The sequence below is a fragment of the Myotis myotis genome, unplaced genomic scaffold, assembly GCF_014108235.1.
Source record: "Myotis myotis isolate mMyoMyo1 unplaced genomic scaffold, mMyoMyo1.p scaffold_m19_p_3, whole genome shotgun sequence".
In the NCBI taxonomy this organism is placed as follows: Eukaryota; Metazoa; Chordata; class Mammalia; order Chiroptera; family Vespertilionidae; genus Myotis; species Myotis myotis.
Window position 1 is genome coordinate 14,718,531 of NW_023416335.1, and position 18,355 is coordinate 14,736,885.

The window sequence follows — 18,355 nt, forward strand, 5'->3', positions numbered from 1 at the left end:
CCACTGTTGGAATCCATAGCTTTTTCAGCTGCAGAACCCACCTGACCTCATTTACCACAAAACACGAAGGGACTTCCAGGAATCAAGGAAAAGGGGGGAACGCCCAATTGTGCTGTGTCTGAACAGTTCCATTGTCCAGGAACCCCAGCCCCACCACCCCTCGCCCCTGACTATTCAGCTGCGCAGCTCCCGGGGAAGGAGGGAATCTCGGGCATCACCACCCAAGGACAGGGCCTGACAGAGGCAGGACGAATAATGCCAACACGGGTTCACGTTCGCGAAGGAAATGTAAGGAACCAGGCCCTGTCTGGACCGCCAGGCTGAGACGTGCACCCCAACACCGCCCTGACACAGGCTGGACGTTATCCACAGGCGAGCAAGAATGTCCATCTAGATCTAGGCTCTCCAGGGACTAAAAAAATGCTCTCATTTCTAGACAAGTTTGCAATTACCTCTAATCCGGCACTCCGAAACAACACTGTTCCACACAACTACAAAATAACACGTAGCTGTTTTCCCTCTCCCTCCCCGCAAGCCCAACCCACAGAAAGCCCCTTCTCCCTCCAGAAGCCCCTCCTCTGTTTGGGAGGCCCCTTCACGTGGCAGTATCTCAAGACAGGACCCTGAAACGGCACCCAAATGCCCATGACGACCTTCACAGGAGCCCACAGCCACCTCCTAAGCAAAGTCTCTACCCCAACTCCCCTCTCACGCTTTTGCCATCCTGGACTTCAGGGAGACCTGAAACGCGGGGTCCACTCCCCTTTTTATTCAAAAGCGGGCCATTGAAGACATTCCCCTAAACCAGGAATTTAAACTTGTTGGTTGCACTTCATGCCAAGTAACCCCCGAACATGAAAATCTCCAACGTATGTATGCAAAGGAGAAAAGGTGGTATTTCCATGTACAAAAGGATTCGTTTCCGGTGTGCCTCTAGTTGGCTGGTCTCCCCGAGGGCCCGGGACAAGCTGAACTGCACCCAGCGTGTCTAGAGCACCTGATAGGATATGGCATTTGTCACAGATGGTCTGCAAGTCCTCAGGCAGGTGGCTGAGAAAAATGCTCCCACCTGCCGAACTGAATTATTGAGCATCAGAGAGAAAAGGCTGTGCTGTTGTGGTTTGAAGTCATTCGGCGTCCACGTGCCCAGGAACCAGCTTGGAAAGTTGTTAAAAAGCAGTCCCTTTCTTCCTCCTCCACCGCGCCCTGCCTGCCTCAGCGCCAGTCCGGGCGGACCAGATGCAAGCCTGGCCCCGTGGGGGGGGGGGCCACGGACCTCCTGGCCTCTGTGACGTCAGCCGCCTCTTGTGCCCACTGTGACGTCAGCCGCCGCTATGCCGTCACAAAAGCATATCCTTCAGTCACTGCGCTAGACCCCCTGTACTTAGATTCTCGCGGAAGCTCTTAATAAATACTTTTATTTATTATGAAGCAGAATTATTCACCTGTTTGTGACTTAGAAGGGAAAACCGGGTCCTCGAAGACTCCTTTAGAGGAAAGTCCCTGTAACCTCAACCACAAAAAGGGCCAAGCACACAGAACCAGGCACTTCGGGCAACTCGTCGTCTTCTTGTCCCGCCTCCCCCCTCCCCCGCCCTTTCGTAAAACTGCGTGGGCACATTGGCCAGGACCTGTGGGTTTCCGAACTTCAAGCCTTACTGCTTAGAAAAATGAGGTAAGAGATTCCCATCCGCCACGTCACAGGGACTCCCACACCACGCCCAGGTCTTCCCCGCCCGGCGGCGGCGTTATTGCTGGAGGTCGGAGGGCTGCTCTGCCGGCTGTGAACAGGTCTGCAGAGTCCTTATTGCCATCTGGCGGCCCGGCGGCCGGCCGGGGACAAGTGACGGCAGGGGCCTGGGCCTGTCCCCGGCCGGGCAGTCCCGGCTGTCGCTGAAGGCCCCTGGTTCGGGGGCTCCCCGCGCGGCCCTAGCAGCTGGGGGAGGTGGTGATGGGGCTGTGCAGGTAGGGCAGGCTGCTGGGGGCCGCGTGCACGCCCACCGACACCGGGAAGCTGAAGACGAACTGCGAGGTGGGCGTGGGGGTGGCCTGGCCGCGCTCGCGCAGGGGCCCCGACGGGCTGGCGGCCTCGGCGGCGCAGGACGTGGCCAGCACCTGCGACTCGAACTGCAGCAGCTGCCCCATGAAGCTGAAGTTGGGCGAGATGATGCTGCGCCGCTGCTTGACGAACTCGAAGGCCTCCTCCAGCCTCACGCGCTTCTTCATCATCAGGTAGGCCAGGCAGATGGTGGCCGAGCGCGAGATGCCCGCCTGGCAGTGCACCAGCACGCGGCCGCGGCACTCCTTCACGGCGTCTGCGGGGAGCCAGGCGTCAGTGCCCCGCCTGCGCAGCCACGTCCCACCCCACACAGGCCGCCCCACCCCACACAGGCCGCCCCAAATGCCTAGGCAGGCGGCCGGACCAGCAGTGGGGGTGGGAGGGAAGCAGGGAGGGCGAGGGGGCTGGACAGGTGTCAGAGGATGGGGCACTCCCACGGAAAGGGGGCAGGGAGGATACCTACGTGGAGGGGCTGTCGAATCCCCACCATTCTAGGCTGTTTTTGAGACAACCTAACCCATGCATTGAGTTTGGGAAAAAACACATGCTAAACCCCAATACATTCAAGGATTTCCTCTGCAGAAATAAAAATAATGACTCAATTCTCCTTTCTTTGTCCTCCTCCCCATCCCAGGAGCCTTATCACCAATATAACCTGGAGACATGGAAGGGAAAGGCTATTGGCTCTGCAAGCTAACAGCACGGGCTAGGATCAGGTTTCCCATCCCTGCCCAGCACACCATGCAACAGGCAGGCCTTCCTTTGGAAGGGGGGCGGGGGGCAGGCAGAGTACACCCTGGCAACCACCTCTCCATCCCTTCTTCCCCCACAGGAGTTACAAATGGTCCCTACCACCCTGCCCACCCTGCCTTGGACCCAGTCCCCACCAGGGCCAGCCTACCTACCGATGTACTCGATGGCTTCCATGAACCAGGAGCTGATGTCAGCCTTGTGGTTGTCCTCCACGGGGATGCACTTGTACTGATAGTGTCCTTCGAAGTGGTTCGGGCAGTCAGAGGAGACGTTCAGCAGGGCCGTGATCCCCAGGGCGTCCAGCATGTCCCTCCGGGCAGCATGATAGGCACTGCCGAGGTAGAGGAAGGGGAGGATCTCCACCGGACCCCCCTGCATCAGAGAGGGAAAACAGACCCCCAACATCGTGAGTGCAAAGCAGGCAGGAAGAGGGCTGGGGTGCTTGGGACGGGGAGAAGGGCTTTCACCGCCCTGGGGAGAATGCCTGGACACAGCCCTTCTAGGCTTCCCCTCATCCTGAGGAGGCTCCTGAAGGGAGCGGTGGCCCAGTGGGACTCCTCTCGCCTTTACATTGCCCTCTGCAGAGAAGCCAGGACAGGAAAGCCTTGTTCAAGCAGCTCCCCCGTGATAGAGGGAGACAGACACGGTGCTGGCTTGTCCACCATTTGTGACTTTAAGAGCTTACACCTGCCCATCACCAAGCTATCTGTTGGGTGGTTTAGGACTTCTTAGGTTGGATACTTCTTCACTTGTTACGTCAAAAATAGATGCCATGCCGGCCTCACAGACAAAAGGAGGGATCTTGGCAAAATTAGGTAACCTTGGCTTAAATGAAGGACGGCTTCCTAAGCAATCTGAGATTTGGGGAGCAGAGTTGCTGGGTTCCATAAGTGCACCCCTCTCCATCTACATGAAAAGGGCTGGAAGGGATGGGCTTGTAAGAAATGGAATGGCTTATGCCGGTTCTCTTGGGGGAGAGCTGGCTGGCCATTTATGTCATTTATAAGTGGGGGCAGCCTGAGTGTTCTGGACGGGGTGGGGTCCACAGGCCACTCCTTCAAAGAAGGGTGTTCGCTCAGCTTCCTGCAGGGTAGGTCCACACGTCCAGCCTCAGCAGCCTCCTTGTTTGTCTACACATAACTCTAGAGACTAATCAGGGAGGTAACGTCTTTTTAAATGTTGTTGTTGCTAATCCTCACCCAAGGATATTTTTCCATTGATTTTTAGAGATTGGAAGGGAGAGGGAGAGACAGAGAGAAACATTGATGTGAGAGACACATCAATTGGTTGGCTCCTGCATGCACCCCAGAGCTGGGGAACCTGCAACCAAAATACATGCCCTTGACCGGAATCAAACCCAGGACCCTTCAGTCCGTAGGCCGATGCTCTATCCACTGAGCCAAACTGGCTAGGGCAAGAGTTATGTCTTTCTATTTTTTTCTTAAGTTAGGAAAGTAAGAGAGGGAAGAGGGAGAATTCCAAGGAATAACCTATTCCTAACCTACCTTACAACCCATCCCAATATCCAAAGCCTCTGAAAGCAGAACTCTGAAAAGAAGCCCCCACACACCTGGTCATGCAGTGGGGTTCCACAGGAGCTGCAGCCCAGGTCCAAGGACTCGGCCGTGCTGGGGGGCACTGCGGCCGGGATGGCTGCCAGGGCCTTGGTTTTGGAACAGAATTCTGGATACTCGGAGGAAAACCTCTCATAGCCACCTGTGAGGAGAAAGAAGTTCAGGTTAATGGGGTCACTAAGCCAGACAGGAACCACAAAGAACTTGAATCCTATCCCTGCACTGAGTGAGGCGAGCTGTCCCTGCATTTACCACTGGGTGGCGCTGTGGGCCCAGAGAAAATGGCTATGGAGCCTTTTCCAGAGATGCTGAGTCCACGTTCAGGGATACAGACACACAGAGGAAGATGTGCAGGGGGCATGCAGAAGGGCCTCTTTCCAGAGGAGCCCCTTAGGGTGAGGACAGGCCAAGGCTGCTGTGGGTGTCCATAAGAACAAGAAACCTGCAAAGATGTCTGTCTTTCCCCAATTTAGCCCTTCCTTTGGAGAGCTGCAGTGGGGGGAGAAGGAAAAAGGTTACTCTGGCAGGAGCCCTTCTGGATCTCGGCAACAAAGCCGATGCCAGTCGACCAGCCTTGTGAACAGCTGTTCCGTCGACAAGGGGCCAGAACAAGAGGAAATGGGCTTCAATCTAAATAAACCCCTCTTGCTACACACACAGGTTTGGGGCAAGGGAGGATTTCCTGACCTGAGAGTTGCTAAGCCCTGGGATGGTTATCTGTGAGATCACCTTCCGGGGAAAGGAGATCTTTTCAGTGAAAAGAGCTAAACCTGTGGGATGGTGCCAAGCAGAAAGGCCTGGCTGGGCAGAGGCAGGCAGGAAACCACTCCGAGACGAGAAATGCTCAGCCTCCACTCAGATCCTGTGACTTCTGGACATGGCTCTGCAGTAACTTGCCAACTACCGTCAATGTTTGGCCCTGCTTGTGTTTCACTTTGCAGTTTCTGTAGGACCAAAGATGGATTATAAATTAATTCAGTAGATGAAGGGGATCAAAACTTCCGGTTGTAAGATAAATGAGTCCTGGGATGTAATGTACCACTTAGTGACTATAGCTATTAATATTGTATTGCATATTGGAAAGTCGCTAAGAGACTAGATCTTAAAGTTCTCATCGCAAGAAAAAAAATTTAAACCCTAGACAGTGACAGATGTTAAGTAAACTTATTGCAGTGATATTTAGCAATATAGTCAATATCGAATCATTATGTTTTACACCTGAAACTAATGTTACATGTCAATTATATCTAATTTTTTAAACCATAAATTTACTTAAAAATAATTCAGTAGGGCCTGCCTGTTGTGGAACAACTATTCTAATGGACCCCTTGAACTGATGGTCACGTGTGTAGCTAGTACCTTTAAATCCTGGTGACTCAGTGACCTGGTGCCACTGTTCCCTGTAACATTCATCGTAACCTTCCAATATGCTGACATGTGATGGTTAGTCAATTTCTTGCCCAGAATTCCAGCCCTAGAAGCTGCTTCAGAAAGGAAGGGACATGATTCTTTGCCACATCATAAGGCTTACAGAAACAGGGCCTGCACTTCTTCCTCCCTGACCGGAGGCTCTGTTCCCCTCCGCTGCCTCCCTCCCTCACCGGGATAATAAATGGCTATCTCTCCAGTCACAGGCACCTGCTCCTGCTGAGTCATAATGACCAGCCTCCCTGGACAGACAACCTGGGGAGGGGCCCACCCGTGCTGCCAGTTTCAGCGGTAGGTGGCCTCAGCGGTGACCTCAGCACAGGGCAGCTCTCCCTCCCCTTATCACCCCCATCTGCCCCCTCTTTCCTTTATTAGCTGCCGACACCGCTGCCCCCCAAACATCTGAGACGGGAAACCTTGTAAATGCTTCCTCCCCTTCGGAGAAAGTAGAAAGGGAAATGGATCAGTCAACAGACCATGTTGAACACCTACACAAAAGTCAGCACGTGGCTCGGCCGGTGTTGCTCAGTGGTTGAGCATCCACCTATGAACCAGGAGGTCACGGTTCAATTCCCGGTCGGGGCACATGCCCGGGTTGCGGGCTCCATTCCCAGTGTGGGGCGTGCAGGAGGCAGCTGATCAATGATTCCCTCTCATCAATGATGTTCCTATCTCTCTTTCCCTCTCCCTTCCCTTCCTCTCTGAAATCAATAAAAATATATTTTTTAAAAAGAATGTTCTTCCCACTGCCGAGAAGGTACAGGAAGGGCACCAGACTGAAGCTCTGGAGGGGACACAGCCTGTGCAGTCAGACTCACGGGCCTGGGGCCGGCACGCAGCCGCTCTGAGCTTCTTCCTCGTCCATGTAATGGGATGGAGCACCCACGCCAGCAGTCCTCGCAGGACTGACTGGGACGGCCAGTGGGCGCCTGGCCTCAGGGAGACGCATAAGGAAGGTTCCTTTCTGGGCACCTACGAGGGGACCCCAGCATTCCTGGCCACTTCCCAGATTTTGGGCCCCTTCTCCTCCTGGGCGTCATTGTGTTTTCCAGCTGGAGTCTTCAGACCCGACACTCAGCCAGCAGAAGGACAGGTACCGCACTTCTGGGCTGGAGACCCTCCCGGGCCTGGGACATCCGCTGCCTCCCAGGCTCCATCAACCGGGAGGTGCAGAGAACCTGAGTCAGAGGCTGACCCCGGGGGAGTGGCCGGTGGGGGGACAAGACAGAGGTGACCCAGAGGCCAGACCCGAAATGGTCAGTAAAAGACACTATTGGAACAGAACAGAAACATGCTGAAAAGTCAGTGCCCTCTGGCGGATCTTTAAAGAACAAGCAGAAAGGGACTTAAGGGAAGAAGCAGATCAGCCGGAGGGACAGGAGCACAGAAGGGCCACATCTGTGACGGCGGCAGCAATGAAAGGGGTTTTCACTCTGGACCTGTGGCTTTTGGGGGTCCGGCTGGTTGTTACAAAGGAGGGCCTTCTGGGGGGCCAGTGGCTGCCCTCGGGCCAGAAGCATGCAGGCGAGTGGGGTACATGGAATCGTGCACGTTAGGAACCTCCAAGTCTACCCTACCAGGCCACATCGCAGGAAGCCGCCTCTGTATCAGATCCGTGTTAATTAAAATGATGGGCACTCTTGAGAGGAAATGCTTACCATGCCAGGCTCTTCCCATACATGTGTCCAACCAGCAGCCCTTGAGGAAGGTGTGGCTAGTTCCAGTGTCACAGAGGAGGAAGCTGAGGTGCAGGGCAGCCCCAGGAAAGGGCACAGCCAGCGTTCAGCCCATTGGCCTCAAAGGCGGCTTCTAACCAGCTGTCTGGGCCCACCCTGCTTCTCACCCAGCTCTGCCCTCCTGGTGGTCCTCCTCCAGGGCACGGCCTGCTTGCTGGTTGCAACATGCAAAGACACCGTTTTCATGCAACCCCCTCCCCCCCCCCGGCAGAACACTGCTGGCATTTCACCGAACCCCACTTCTTTCCAGTGCTTTCCTACCTCCAGGTTGTCATGAGGAGCTGTGACCAGCCTTTTAAATTTAACGCAATAAAATAGAAACTGCTAGAATGCACTGGCATTTAAAGACGCTATAATTTCACGGAACTCTGGTTTCAGGTGTGTCTGCATCCCTGTACTGGGTCAGGATGGAAATGAAAATGAATTCTTACTGTGGCGGGGTGGGGAGGTCAAAATATGCTCCCAAGCTTCCCAGCGCCTCCCCTCCACACTCCCAAATCCACGCAAACACCAGAGCCACAGCCCTGTCAGGGCTCAATTTAAATCACCAAGTTTTATCCAGAACTTAGGAGAAGAAGGCTTATTCCAACAGGACACCGTGGGCCGGGCTGGAGCCCATGCCTCCTGCAGGTGCACAGAGAGGGGGCAGAGCGCAGGGTGCGGGCGCCAGTGGGAGCTTGAGCAAGCACACTCTCTCCTCACCCTTTGTATTCCCGCCCTCAGAATGAAAGGATTTCAGACTATATCACCTCTAAATTCCTCAATTTAATTATCTGCGAACTACAAACTGACATTATGTGCTCAAGATCTTCATTGTTATCTCAAAACAATTTCATTACTGATTCCACCTGCTTTCTCTATGCCCTAGTAAATGTCATCCCATAATAGACTCTGACTCATTTTCACCTGTTTGTTTCTTCCATGTTCTTATTTAATAATACGCTTCCTAGTCTTAAAGTTCTGATTTTCTCATCTTACATTTAAAACTGGAATGGTTGGGTTTTCTGGGGGGGTGGAGGGGGGGGAGGGAATATAATTTCTCAGCCAACTTCCTTCGGGAACATTTCTAGTTCAACTCTGTGCTCTCCTTTTCCTCTCACTCTCACGGCAACGCACGTTTCAGAGTTTACTGGCAATGATGGCCGACTGGCCTCCCGTCCATGCAGGGCTGGGAGAGTGTGTGTAGGGCGCTTCAGAAAGGACAGGCTGATGCGGTGCTGATCCCATCACCATAACAGGGCCCTTAATGGGGTCTGTGATGGGGAAGACTGGCACTGGCGGGACCGGGTTCGCCAATGTTAATGTGGCTGCTGCTTTCCCCCCTAACACTCAGCATATCACCCGTTCACAGTCAGGGCTCGCAGCCCGGCTCTCCAGAGACATCCTATCAATACGAGGCATATGTTGCCAGCAAGAAAGTCTGAGGTCATTTGAAGGTCATTTGGCTTTGAGCACTTCCCTGGAGGTGGGTGTTGACTTAGTAAGCACCCATGGAATGCTGAGCAGTTTTCAGTTATTAAATTTTACTTAAGTGGGCTTCTCACCACAAAGCTGCCTGTCCTGGGACAACTGGCTGACACCTGAGGCCCCACTCGGCTGGTCTTGTCTGCAAGTCCTTCCCAGTCCTGTTTTGTCTGCTGCGTTCAGCAAGCTGGCTTCCGTTTCAGGGAACTTTCCTTCCTGTCAAACTTCCCCTTTGTTAGGCGGGAACTGCCTCCCAGTAAGGAAACCAGCTATCTGGTTTCAGATGTCCTGCCTTTTTAAAGAAATGTCTTGGCTCCTTAAAAAAGGCCGCCCTCCTCTCTCCGCCCCTCAGCGTCTGTGCAGCCCATCTTGGTGGGTGCAGCCCAGCTCTCTTATAAGCATCAGGGACAAGCCCCAGGGAGCTGCGATGGGCTTAGTAAGGATGATGTTTTCACTCTCCATTTACCGGGACACTCTGTCTGCAGTTACTGGTGTGTTGGAAGCATCCAGTTCAAATGATGCAAAAAGTAGTGAGTTTGCTTCATTCTTTGTAACTCTGTAACAAATTAAATAGGGGGTAGAAATTATCTTTAGGGCCTACCCTTTTATTTTTTTTTTTGTAATTCTAAAATCCTTGGCTGTCACAGGCTCTGTGTCTTATTTGTAAGGAGAAAAGCCAGTCCCTTTGGGTGGAGGAGGTATGTGACCTCACTCAGCATCCTCCTCCCCTCCTCACCCCCCCCCCCCCACACCGGGGCTATGCTATTCACCTCCTGGGGACCTGAGATGGGCTGGACAAGTAGGGACAGAGTGAGACCAGGCAGGAGAGAGTCACCAGAGTTGCCAGGGCTGCTGGCTGAGCCCCATCACGCCCCCAAACCATTTCTCTTTTGCCCTTGGTGGCTGTTTTCTGCAGAAAGTGTGATATCAGCTTCTGAATGGTTGGCCAGGCCTGGGGCCCAAGGGGCCCATGAGTTCCAACTGGGAGTGAGAAGCTGGAATATCTGGTGGATCCTCCCACTTTCTCAGCTTTTATTTCAGAACCTGAAGAACTGACAACGGTCATGAGCTGAGATGAATTTTAGACAGGAAAAGGGAAAGATAATGTTTTAACAGACTGATTTGTTATTTGGGAAAGATGGGGTAAGGAATGACTTCCATTAGGATAAAAAAAATTCTCTTTTTGTCTTTCTCTAATGACCAAGGTGAGTGTGTGTGTGGGTGGGGGGAGGGGGGGGTGGTCTAAAACCCTAATCCAAGGATTTATGAAGGAGAAAGGGATTTGAAAGGAGAGGTGTATTGTAATAAAAGCTGAAAAACTGAAACTTCTAAACTGTCCCTAAAAATGCCTCATAGGATTTTAAATAAACTTAGCTTTTTAAAAAAGTTTACCCCAATGGGAATTTTAATCGCAAAAAAAGACCAGAGAAATGTAGTGATTTGGGTTATTGCTTTTAGCAAAACTTGGCAGCATTTTATTGGTATTAAGTAAAGTTTACTCTTAACTCTGAATTCTTACCTGTGGTATTAGTTATGAACCACCTGCAACTGCCCGGTCAAAGAGACAGAAATTTTAAACATAATTTTAAACATAGAAAAATCAAAATGTTAAACATAATGATAATTGGTAGAATTAAATAGCCTTTGGCCAGGAAGGATAATATAACTTCTGAACATATACCCTGCTATTTTTATGGTCCCTCCGGATGGCGGACACCAACAACTGGATGACTGGCTTCATGTCTAACCACGTGTACTCCACACCCAGCACCACACATGACGCGAGACACACAGAAAAGCCCATGAGCTACAAAATAAGATGAACTGCTCCACTGGGAACCAAATGACCCAACCCCTAATCAATTCAGGGATTGACTAAAGATCATCTAAGGCTGTTTCCGGTGTTTCCCTTTATTTCGTTCCCTATCCCACCCCACAACACGCATGGCCTCCACCCCGCTGCCTTCAACTGGGGTGCAGGAGGCATCCATTGCTTGCCTCCCCCATACAGCACCTTCCCCAGGGGCGTGGGAGCAGAGGCTGCCCAATTTCTTTCTGTCCTCAGGGTGAAAGCCTTTTCCAGGAAAAGGCAAAGAGAAGGAAGAGGAACTGTGTTAAGAGGGCCTCAGCTTAGCACGTATATGACAATAAGCTCAGTTGAACAGAATATGACCCAGGTAACAACCTCCAAGACAGCCCGCCAGCCCACAGAACCAGCTGGAAGAGCTGGCCCCCCTGAGAATGAATGTCAGGCCTGGCTGCCAAGGGCAGGCTTCCTCTGCTCATGCAGCCCAGGCCCCTCCTGGCTACGCCCATGGCCTGCTCCTGAAAAGACAAGCTGAACCTGAGACCCAGGCCCAGACACTCTGCATCTCAGAGGGAGGATGTCTGAGGACTCTGAGATGCATAGGGTCGTCCTCCTGGCCGCACCAGGTCCGACAACAGGAGGCAGTGCAGGCCTGGGAGGCAGCAGCCCCTGGAACGCTGCTTTTCAGTGGGCCAGGCACCTCGACAACCGCCAGGGGACTGTCATTTTACCCAGAAGCTCGGGTCCTACCCAGTCTTTACATCAGCATTTGCCTCCTGCAGAGTGGCTAGTCCGGGAGGCGTCTCTCGGAATCGATCTGGCTCTGGGCTCTCCCGATGGGGTTGGGGGACCCATGGAGGTGCCGCAAGCCAGAGGAGGAAACCTTAAAAATATGCTTCCCTCCCTGGGAAGGGGGCCTGAGTCTCTGCGCGCCCGCCCGGAAGCCCAAGGGCCAAGGTCCCTAGCTGCCGCTCTAGGGCGGTCCCCTCCGGATATCTTCCAGGAAGAAAAATAAAACAAAACGAACCCAGACTCCACGTGGGTCTGCCCTCCCCCGAGAAGGGTTCTGGGTTCAGAAGCCCCCGAGGGAGGCACGCGCTGCGGCTCTAAATCAGGAGGAGCCCCAGGGCAGCGCAGCAAGGGGGACACCCGTCCACACCCGGCCACGCGAAGGGACTTTCGCCCCAAAGCAGCTTCTCTTATTGTTCCCTCCAGCGCCGGGCACGGAAAGGCGGGCGTATGCCGCCGCCCGGCCCCACGCGGACGGTCTAACCGGGACCCGGACCGGACACAGCTCCGCGCGCGGTCCCTGCGGCGCCGGCCCCTTCCTGGCACTTTCTCTGAAAGCGCTTTGAGAAGAAGGGAGGAGGACGGGGCTCCGCCGGAGGTGCAGGAGGCAGCCTCCCACGGAAAGAAGCATCAGCAAAATCGCCTGAGCGGTTCAACCACAGGTCAACGGCAGCGTTTCCCCAGCAGCTGACAGGTCAAATGGCCAGGAAACAACTGCCGAGAACAAAGCCCCCCGCTGTTCACCGGGGCCAGCCCGGCCCGTCGCCGCCGGGCAGTTCTGTGCAGCCTTTCGGACAGGGCGGCGGGGAGAGGTTTCCGCCCTCCTCCCCCCACCGTCTCCCTTCCTCCCGGGTGAGCCGGTCGGGAGAGGAAGGGAAAGGAGGGAGGAGGCGAGCGGCGCCGGCAGGAGGAACCGAGCGGCTCCTTGAAGGCTGGAGTCCGAACCGCCTCCCGGCTTCGGCAGCGAGGACCGGACGGGGCGAAAGAATGCGCGGAATGCGGCGGCCGGAGGCAGGGGCGCAGGGGCGCATCGCGGCCAGGGGCGCCCTCGCTCCCCGCGTCCTGCGGCTCCTCCCGCGCGAGGGCCGACAGGGCCAGCGGCGCGGCCGGGTCCGCAGGTGCGGCCGGCGCACCTTCCCTCCAGCTACTTGGACGGTATGAGGTCGGCAACCGGCTTCCAGCTTTGGCAAGACTCTCCTCCCCGAAGAGCTGCACCAGGGTTCTCTACATCAAGCCTTCCGTCTGGTCCTCCAGAATCGCGCCTGAACAAAAGGTCGTACTACTCCGCTGCCTGAATATTAGGGAGGCACTGTCCCGCCTTGCGTTCCCCAAACACTCACTCCTCCCGCCTCCCGCGCCGGCGGGTAGAGCCTCTAGCTCGGTCGGCACCGGAGGAGTGGACCACCTCTCCCGGGAGGTACTCGAGTTGGGCGGCAGCGGGGGAAGCGGGGGGTGGGTACAGACCGCTCCACGCAACGTCCACAACCCGACCTTCCCGGTGCATTTCCGAGGGGCAGGTGTACCATCGAACTGGCGCTCCCCGTCCTTCACCCGTTCCCCGCCTCTTGGCTTCTCGGGGTCGGACCTCGGTACAGGGCCTCGGCGCGCCAAACTAACAGGCCTAACCTGTCCCCACCCGCACAGTGACACTTAGGAGCGCTTCCCTGGAAGGTGAGCAACGCGGAAGAGGCGCCTCGCCCGCGAGGCCAGACCGTTAGTGAGTGTAAACAAACGCAGAACTGCCAGGAAGGGTGCAGCATGGCAGGTGACGGGGGAAACGCGCGCTCACCGTCCCGAGGACTCCAGGAGCTCGCACTGCACACGAGCGCCCCAAACCCGGGCAGACCCGTGCACATCGACGCGCACAAAGGAGTTCGCGGGGATCCCCGCCGCCACGAGTCCCCCCCCCCCCCGGGGACTTCCTCCCCTGGCCACTCAGCCCCGATACACCGCCCTTGGAGCCCGCGTTTACCTTTGAGCAGGCAGATGTCGGTGCGCTCGGCGTTCCGGCGCAGCGCCTGCACGACCAGAGACACCGTGCTGTCCTCGCGGAGGCTCTCGGCGCGCGGGCTGCGCTCGTCGTAGACGATGACGGCCGAATAGAGGCCGGATCGCAGGCGGGAGCGCACCTCCTCGGCGGGCAGGATCTGCTCCAGGCTCACGGAGCCTTTGGCCCGCCGACGCACGATGGTGTTGCAGCGCACGTTGACCGAGCCTCGGATGTAGCCCGCGCTGTGCGCCAGGAACGGTCTGCAGTCCAGCAGCAGGCACTTGCCGCCGCTCAGCAGCCCCAGGGCGCCGCCGCCGTTCTCGTCCCGGTTCATCAGCCTTTTGAGCACGCTGCAGTCCATCTCCCGCAGCTCCTCCACCGTCACCATGGTGGCTGGGAACCGGGGCCGCTGGCACACGAGGCGGCGAACAACAGCTGGGCGGCTGGAAGGGGCGGGCGAGGGCTGAAGGAGGGCGCGTGCAAAAGTGGCCAGAAACTTGGCCCTCAGGGACTCGCACAGGAGACCGTCTGGTCCCCAGTAGCCTTCCTTCCGCAGTCTCGCAGGCACAGAACAGTCCGAGCGGCCTCGGGCACCCGGCAGCACCGCGCGGTGCGAGGGGGAGGCGACGGTGAAGGGGGCTGTGTTTACGCGAGTGGGCCGAGGGCTCCCTTCTGTCCTGGCCTCTTTGTATTTTGCCCGCTGTGTTGCTCCTGCCGCCGCCGGCGCCGCCGCTCGGCCGCCGCACCCCAGGAGCAGCCGGAGCTCGGCGCACTGCCCCAGCCAGAGTTTCCTCCTCGGCTTAGAGATTTATTAAGGCTCCTCTGCTCTCCCCCGGGAGAGGGCAGCTTCAGTACTACCTGGCGAAGCCCCGCCCCTTTCCATTCGGGGCCTCCCGCCTCCCGCCCCCAGCTCGGGCTCCCCGCCCCATCCCCGCCCCCTCCGCCCCGCCGGCCTCTCCTCCCGCCCCCTCCCTTGCGGGTGAATGGAGTGCGGGCCGCTCGCGCTCAGTCACGAGGCCGCGACGTCACAAAGAGCGGAGTAAACAGGCCGCTGGGCGCTAGTCGCCCGGCCCATTCATAAAACCCGGACCTAGAGGAAGAGGGAGGAGGCCGCCGACCCGCAGGCAAGCTGCGCGCAGGCACTTTGTGAATGGAGCGCGGCGGCGCCTCTCGTCGTCAGCCCGCGGGCGCGAGCCTCCGCCATCCGCGATCTACCCAACGCGAGCGGCGGTGCCGGGACTCCACCCGGGCTGCGGCGTTGGCAGGAAGAAAGTAGCCGGCTGAGAGCCCGGCCTAACGGAGGCGAGGGATCGGGTTTGGTCCTTTTTACCTCCTTGCTCCTCCCCCTCCCCCCTCCCAGCCTCGCTAGTCCCCTTCCCCGCATCCAAGCAGAGTGGGGACCGTGATGCCGCCGTCCACCCGACAGGGCCCGGAACCTCCTCGCTCCAGATTTACCGAGTGCGTTGGGCCCGGCTAGCCGTTTTTTTCAAGTGCGTTTCCTCTGACGTTAGCTTATGCATTAGCGTGATCGATTTTCATCTTGCGCCATTAAATCAGCTTTATAGCTTCCCGAGGACGTGGGCAAACCCCAACTTAGAAGATGAAAGGAAAAGCCCTCCCGCCCCGAAGTCCAGTAATGGGAGCGGGGTGTTGGGGCAGCTGCTTTAAGATCCAGAGGGAGGCATTCATTGCCGGAACGTTGCTCCTCTGGAGGAAGGCAGGGTGCTACTCCCGTCCACGCTTCCTAAAGATGTTTGTTTAACCCTAGTAGACAAAAAAATAAAAATTAAAAAAAAAATCCGATATTTATTTATTTATTTATGTGACTTGGAAAAGTCCTCACCCCGTATTGCACATGTGCAAATTGTCTTCTCGGGAAATAACAATGAGGGCCCACATCTGGTGCGAAGCTAGACCCTGAGAAATTTACCGTCCAGGGTTTAATAAGCTCTGGGGCGTCCCCTTTCCGGGTCAGGTAGCATTTTTCCCGCTACCCCCCGTTTTTTAGTTATGCATTTAATTTCCCAGAAGCCGCTTTTGTCAGGGGGCTTGTGTGCATCGCGATGCGGACACAACAAAAGCCAAAAATTATTCGCCCGACATCTTGCCAAGTCTTGTTAGTGAGAATTAACCAGCGAGCGGGAACCCTGCAGGATTCGCTGGCGGCGCGGAGCCTTACACTCCAGGTCCAAGTGGAAGTCCGACCCCGGCAACGAAGGACCGAACCCTTCCCGTTTCTCCCACCCCCGACTGGCCTTCCGCCCCGCCTTTGTTCCCCTCCTGATCTCTCACCTCCGGCCCCCGGGGCCACCCCGCCACTCCCCTACCCGGCTCTCAGGGGCCTCCACTTCCGACGCCTGAGTCCCGCGCTCCTCTCCCCTTGCGCCACAAATTCCCGACACCCGGGGAATCTTCCCTTGACCTATGGCTACAAACTGGCTCAGCAGGGCACTGCACTGATCCTGTCTCTATTTAGAATTTAGTGTTTTTGTTCAACATACTTTTTTGGCATTAATTTTAATCGCTTCAGAAAGCATTGCATTAGGATACATATTTTGACCACTGACTTTTTGGTGCCCTTAACTTCTGCGCCCGAGGCGCGTCGCTCACGCCGGGCACTGTGAGGAGAGCGGTCCAAGGCTCTCCGAGCTTGGCCTCTCGGGAATGGAGGGGGTCGTACTCCCTCCCGAGGACAAAGGGGGCCACTGTCGGTCTCTCTTAGACCGCGGTGGCTGCGAGGCTCCGTCTAAAAGCCTCGCTCTACCTGGTACCCCGGGAGCGCGCCTCTCTGCGGAGTCCCCCTGCCCCGACCATCCAGGGATCCTCTGGCCCCCGCCGGGCCCCCTCCCCGCGCAACGGAACACCGACGCCTTCCCGCGGGCTGGCACAGAACGTCTGGTGCCAGAGCCGCTCAGTCGCAGGCAGGTCGGGCCAATTTCGCACGTGTCGCCGGAGCTGGGGGGACGTCCCCGGGCCGCACTGGCCGCGCGCTTCCAGCCTTTGTCTCCCCTGCGCTGGGGTGGCCTCCCCGCCGGACCGGCCCCGGCTCAGAGCTCACGTGGCAAGTAAATAAGTCAAACCCGGGGGGTGGGGGGCAGGATGCTCACGGAACAAAGGCTTGCTTTCTGCACCTGACAGTAATCCGCGGTGGCGAAACCTGTAAATCCCGCGGGAGATTCGCAGGGAAGGGGGTGTGGGCGGGCGCGTGCAAGTGATTGTGTGTCCACGTGTGCGTGCCCGCGCCTGCGCGCCCGCGCCCGGGGGGGACGGGGGGGGGGGGGGCGGGGATCAGCTTCGGACTGAAAGGGTTTAAGCCGAGAGCCCCTGTAATAAGGACGCGAATGCCTGATTTTGGAAAGAGACTACTTTAAAAAAAAAAAAATCCTCTCTCCTCAACTCAGGAATTTGCTGTCAGTTGTGTGCGTTTCAGTAAATGTGATTTAAATTTTGCATTTATCCGGATCCTTTTTAAGCACCCTGGATCTTTTTTTTTTTTTTTTAAATTTTTGGTATTGTAAGTGTGTGGGCCTTTGGGAACACAGTTAAATGAATGCAATGTGGGGACTGCTCTACACCTACCGAACACAGAGAGGATAAAACGTCTCAATTAGTATGCGGGCTGGGGGTGGGGCGCTTAATCGGTGAACGCGGGAACTTGTGAAACAGCTTGACAGTAAGATCTTGGAGAAAACAAAGGCATTTGGAAGGAAGACATTGTCTGAATGTCATTTCAAAGTTAATTTAATTACCGAAGGCTTATCTGCTGGAGCTGGAATGGGATTGCCCAAGGAGAGATATTTTACTTATATTTAGCAATAAACCTCCGGGTGGAAAATACTTTAGAAATTTACTGTGACATGTGAATCCAACTTCTTTCTCATCAGACAGTCCTTGGAGCACCTGGTGAGTCACTGTCAGGCCTGGTGAAACCTACGCTCTTGTTTAAGAACATTTCTTACCAATTAGGAAGTTGTATGATCTGGGAATTTAAAGCCCAGAGGACGCTCCCCAGAGAGGACTATGGCTTCTATTCTGGTTTGAATGCCAACCTCTGACTCACTGCCCTGTCCCAAAGTGCCTGAATGAAACTTGCCTGAAAAATCATTATTGAATTAATGAAGGTGACAAAGGTTTAAGAGAGGTCCTGCGGGTTCCTCATGTCTGGTCTGTTGCCAACACGGTGTGATCTGAGCAGGAGAGCCCCCTGTCAACCCCACGCCAAGCTTCAGCAGCCTTCCCCCCTCCCTCCCCCACGCCAGGCGCACTCAAATGCCACAACGCAAAGCGCAGGCTCAAACTCCTCTCTTTCTGTCCCTCCTGTGCTCACGGAGAGCAAAGTTGGTGGTTTTTATTTATCTGTTTAGTCAAGCAAGCGGTAATGTCCCCGCCAGTTCTTCAGCTTTTCAAAATCACATTTTGGAAACAAATGCTTTTCCAAATAGAAGATAAAAATGGACCCAGCAGTTTTGTTGTTGCTGTTAATCACTCTAGCTGTGAATACACTCCTGGTTATCCAACAAGCATGTTAAATTCAATGGGGGGAAGAAATTTGCCTATGCCTTCAAATAGTTTATAACCTAGTTGGTCTGGTCAGGGTGTGATTGTGACGGTATGTTATGGGAGGCAGGATCTAATAAATGGCCTTGGGGAAGAACAAACAAAATGTGAGGGGGGTTCAGTCAAGAAAAGAATTGAACCCTGTTGTGGGATTAGGGAAATGAAAGAAAAATTCAATTGTGCATAACATACATCTCA

At 55.5% G+C, this 18,355-nt stretch overlaps 1 protein-coding gene across 2 annotated transcripts; it reads right to left on the bottom strand.

Moving 5' to 3' along the window:
• Positions 1-749: 749 nt before the first annotated feature.
• On the bottom strand, positions 750-14,448 carry DUSP4 (dual specificity phosphatase 4). 2 transcript variants are annotated; one of them, XM_036298710.1, is made up of 4 exons: positions 13,583-14,448; positions 4,383-4,528; positions 2,965-3,184; positions 750-2,315 (listed from the first exon to the last, which is right to left on the bottom strand). In XM_036298710.1, exons 1-4 carry the CDS (start codon positions 13,986-13,988, stop codon positions 1,930-1,932), a joined length of 1,158 nt encoding a protein of 385 aa, XP_036154603.1. In that variant the 5' UTR covers positions 13,989-14,448; the 3' UTR covers positions 750-1,929. The 2 variants fall into 2 exon arrangements, with proteins under 2 accessions (XP_036154603.1, XP_036154604.1); XM_036298711.1 differs by lacking the exon at positions 13,583-14,448 and adding an exon at positions 7,473-7,684.
• Between the last annotated feature and the right edge of the window lie 3,907 nt (positions 14,449-18,355).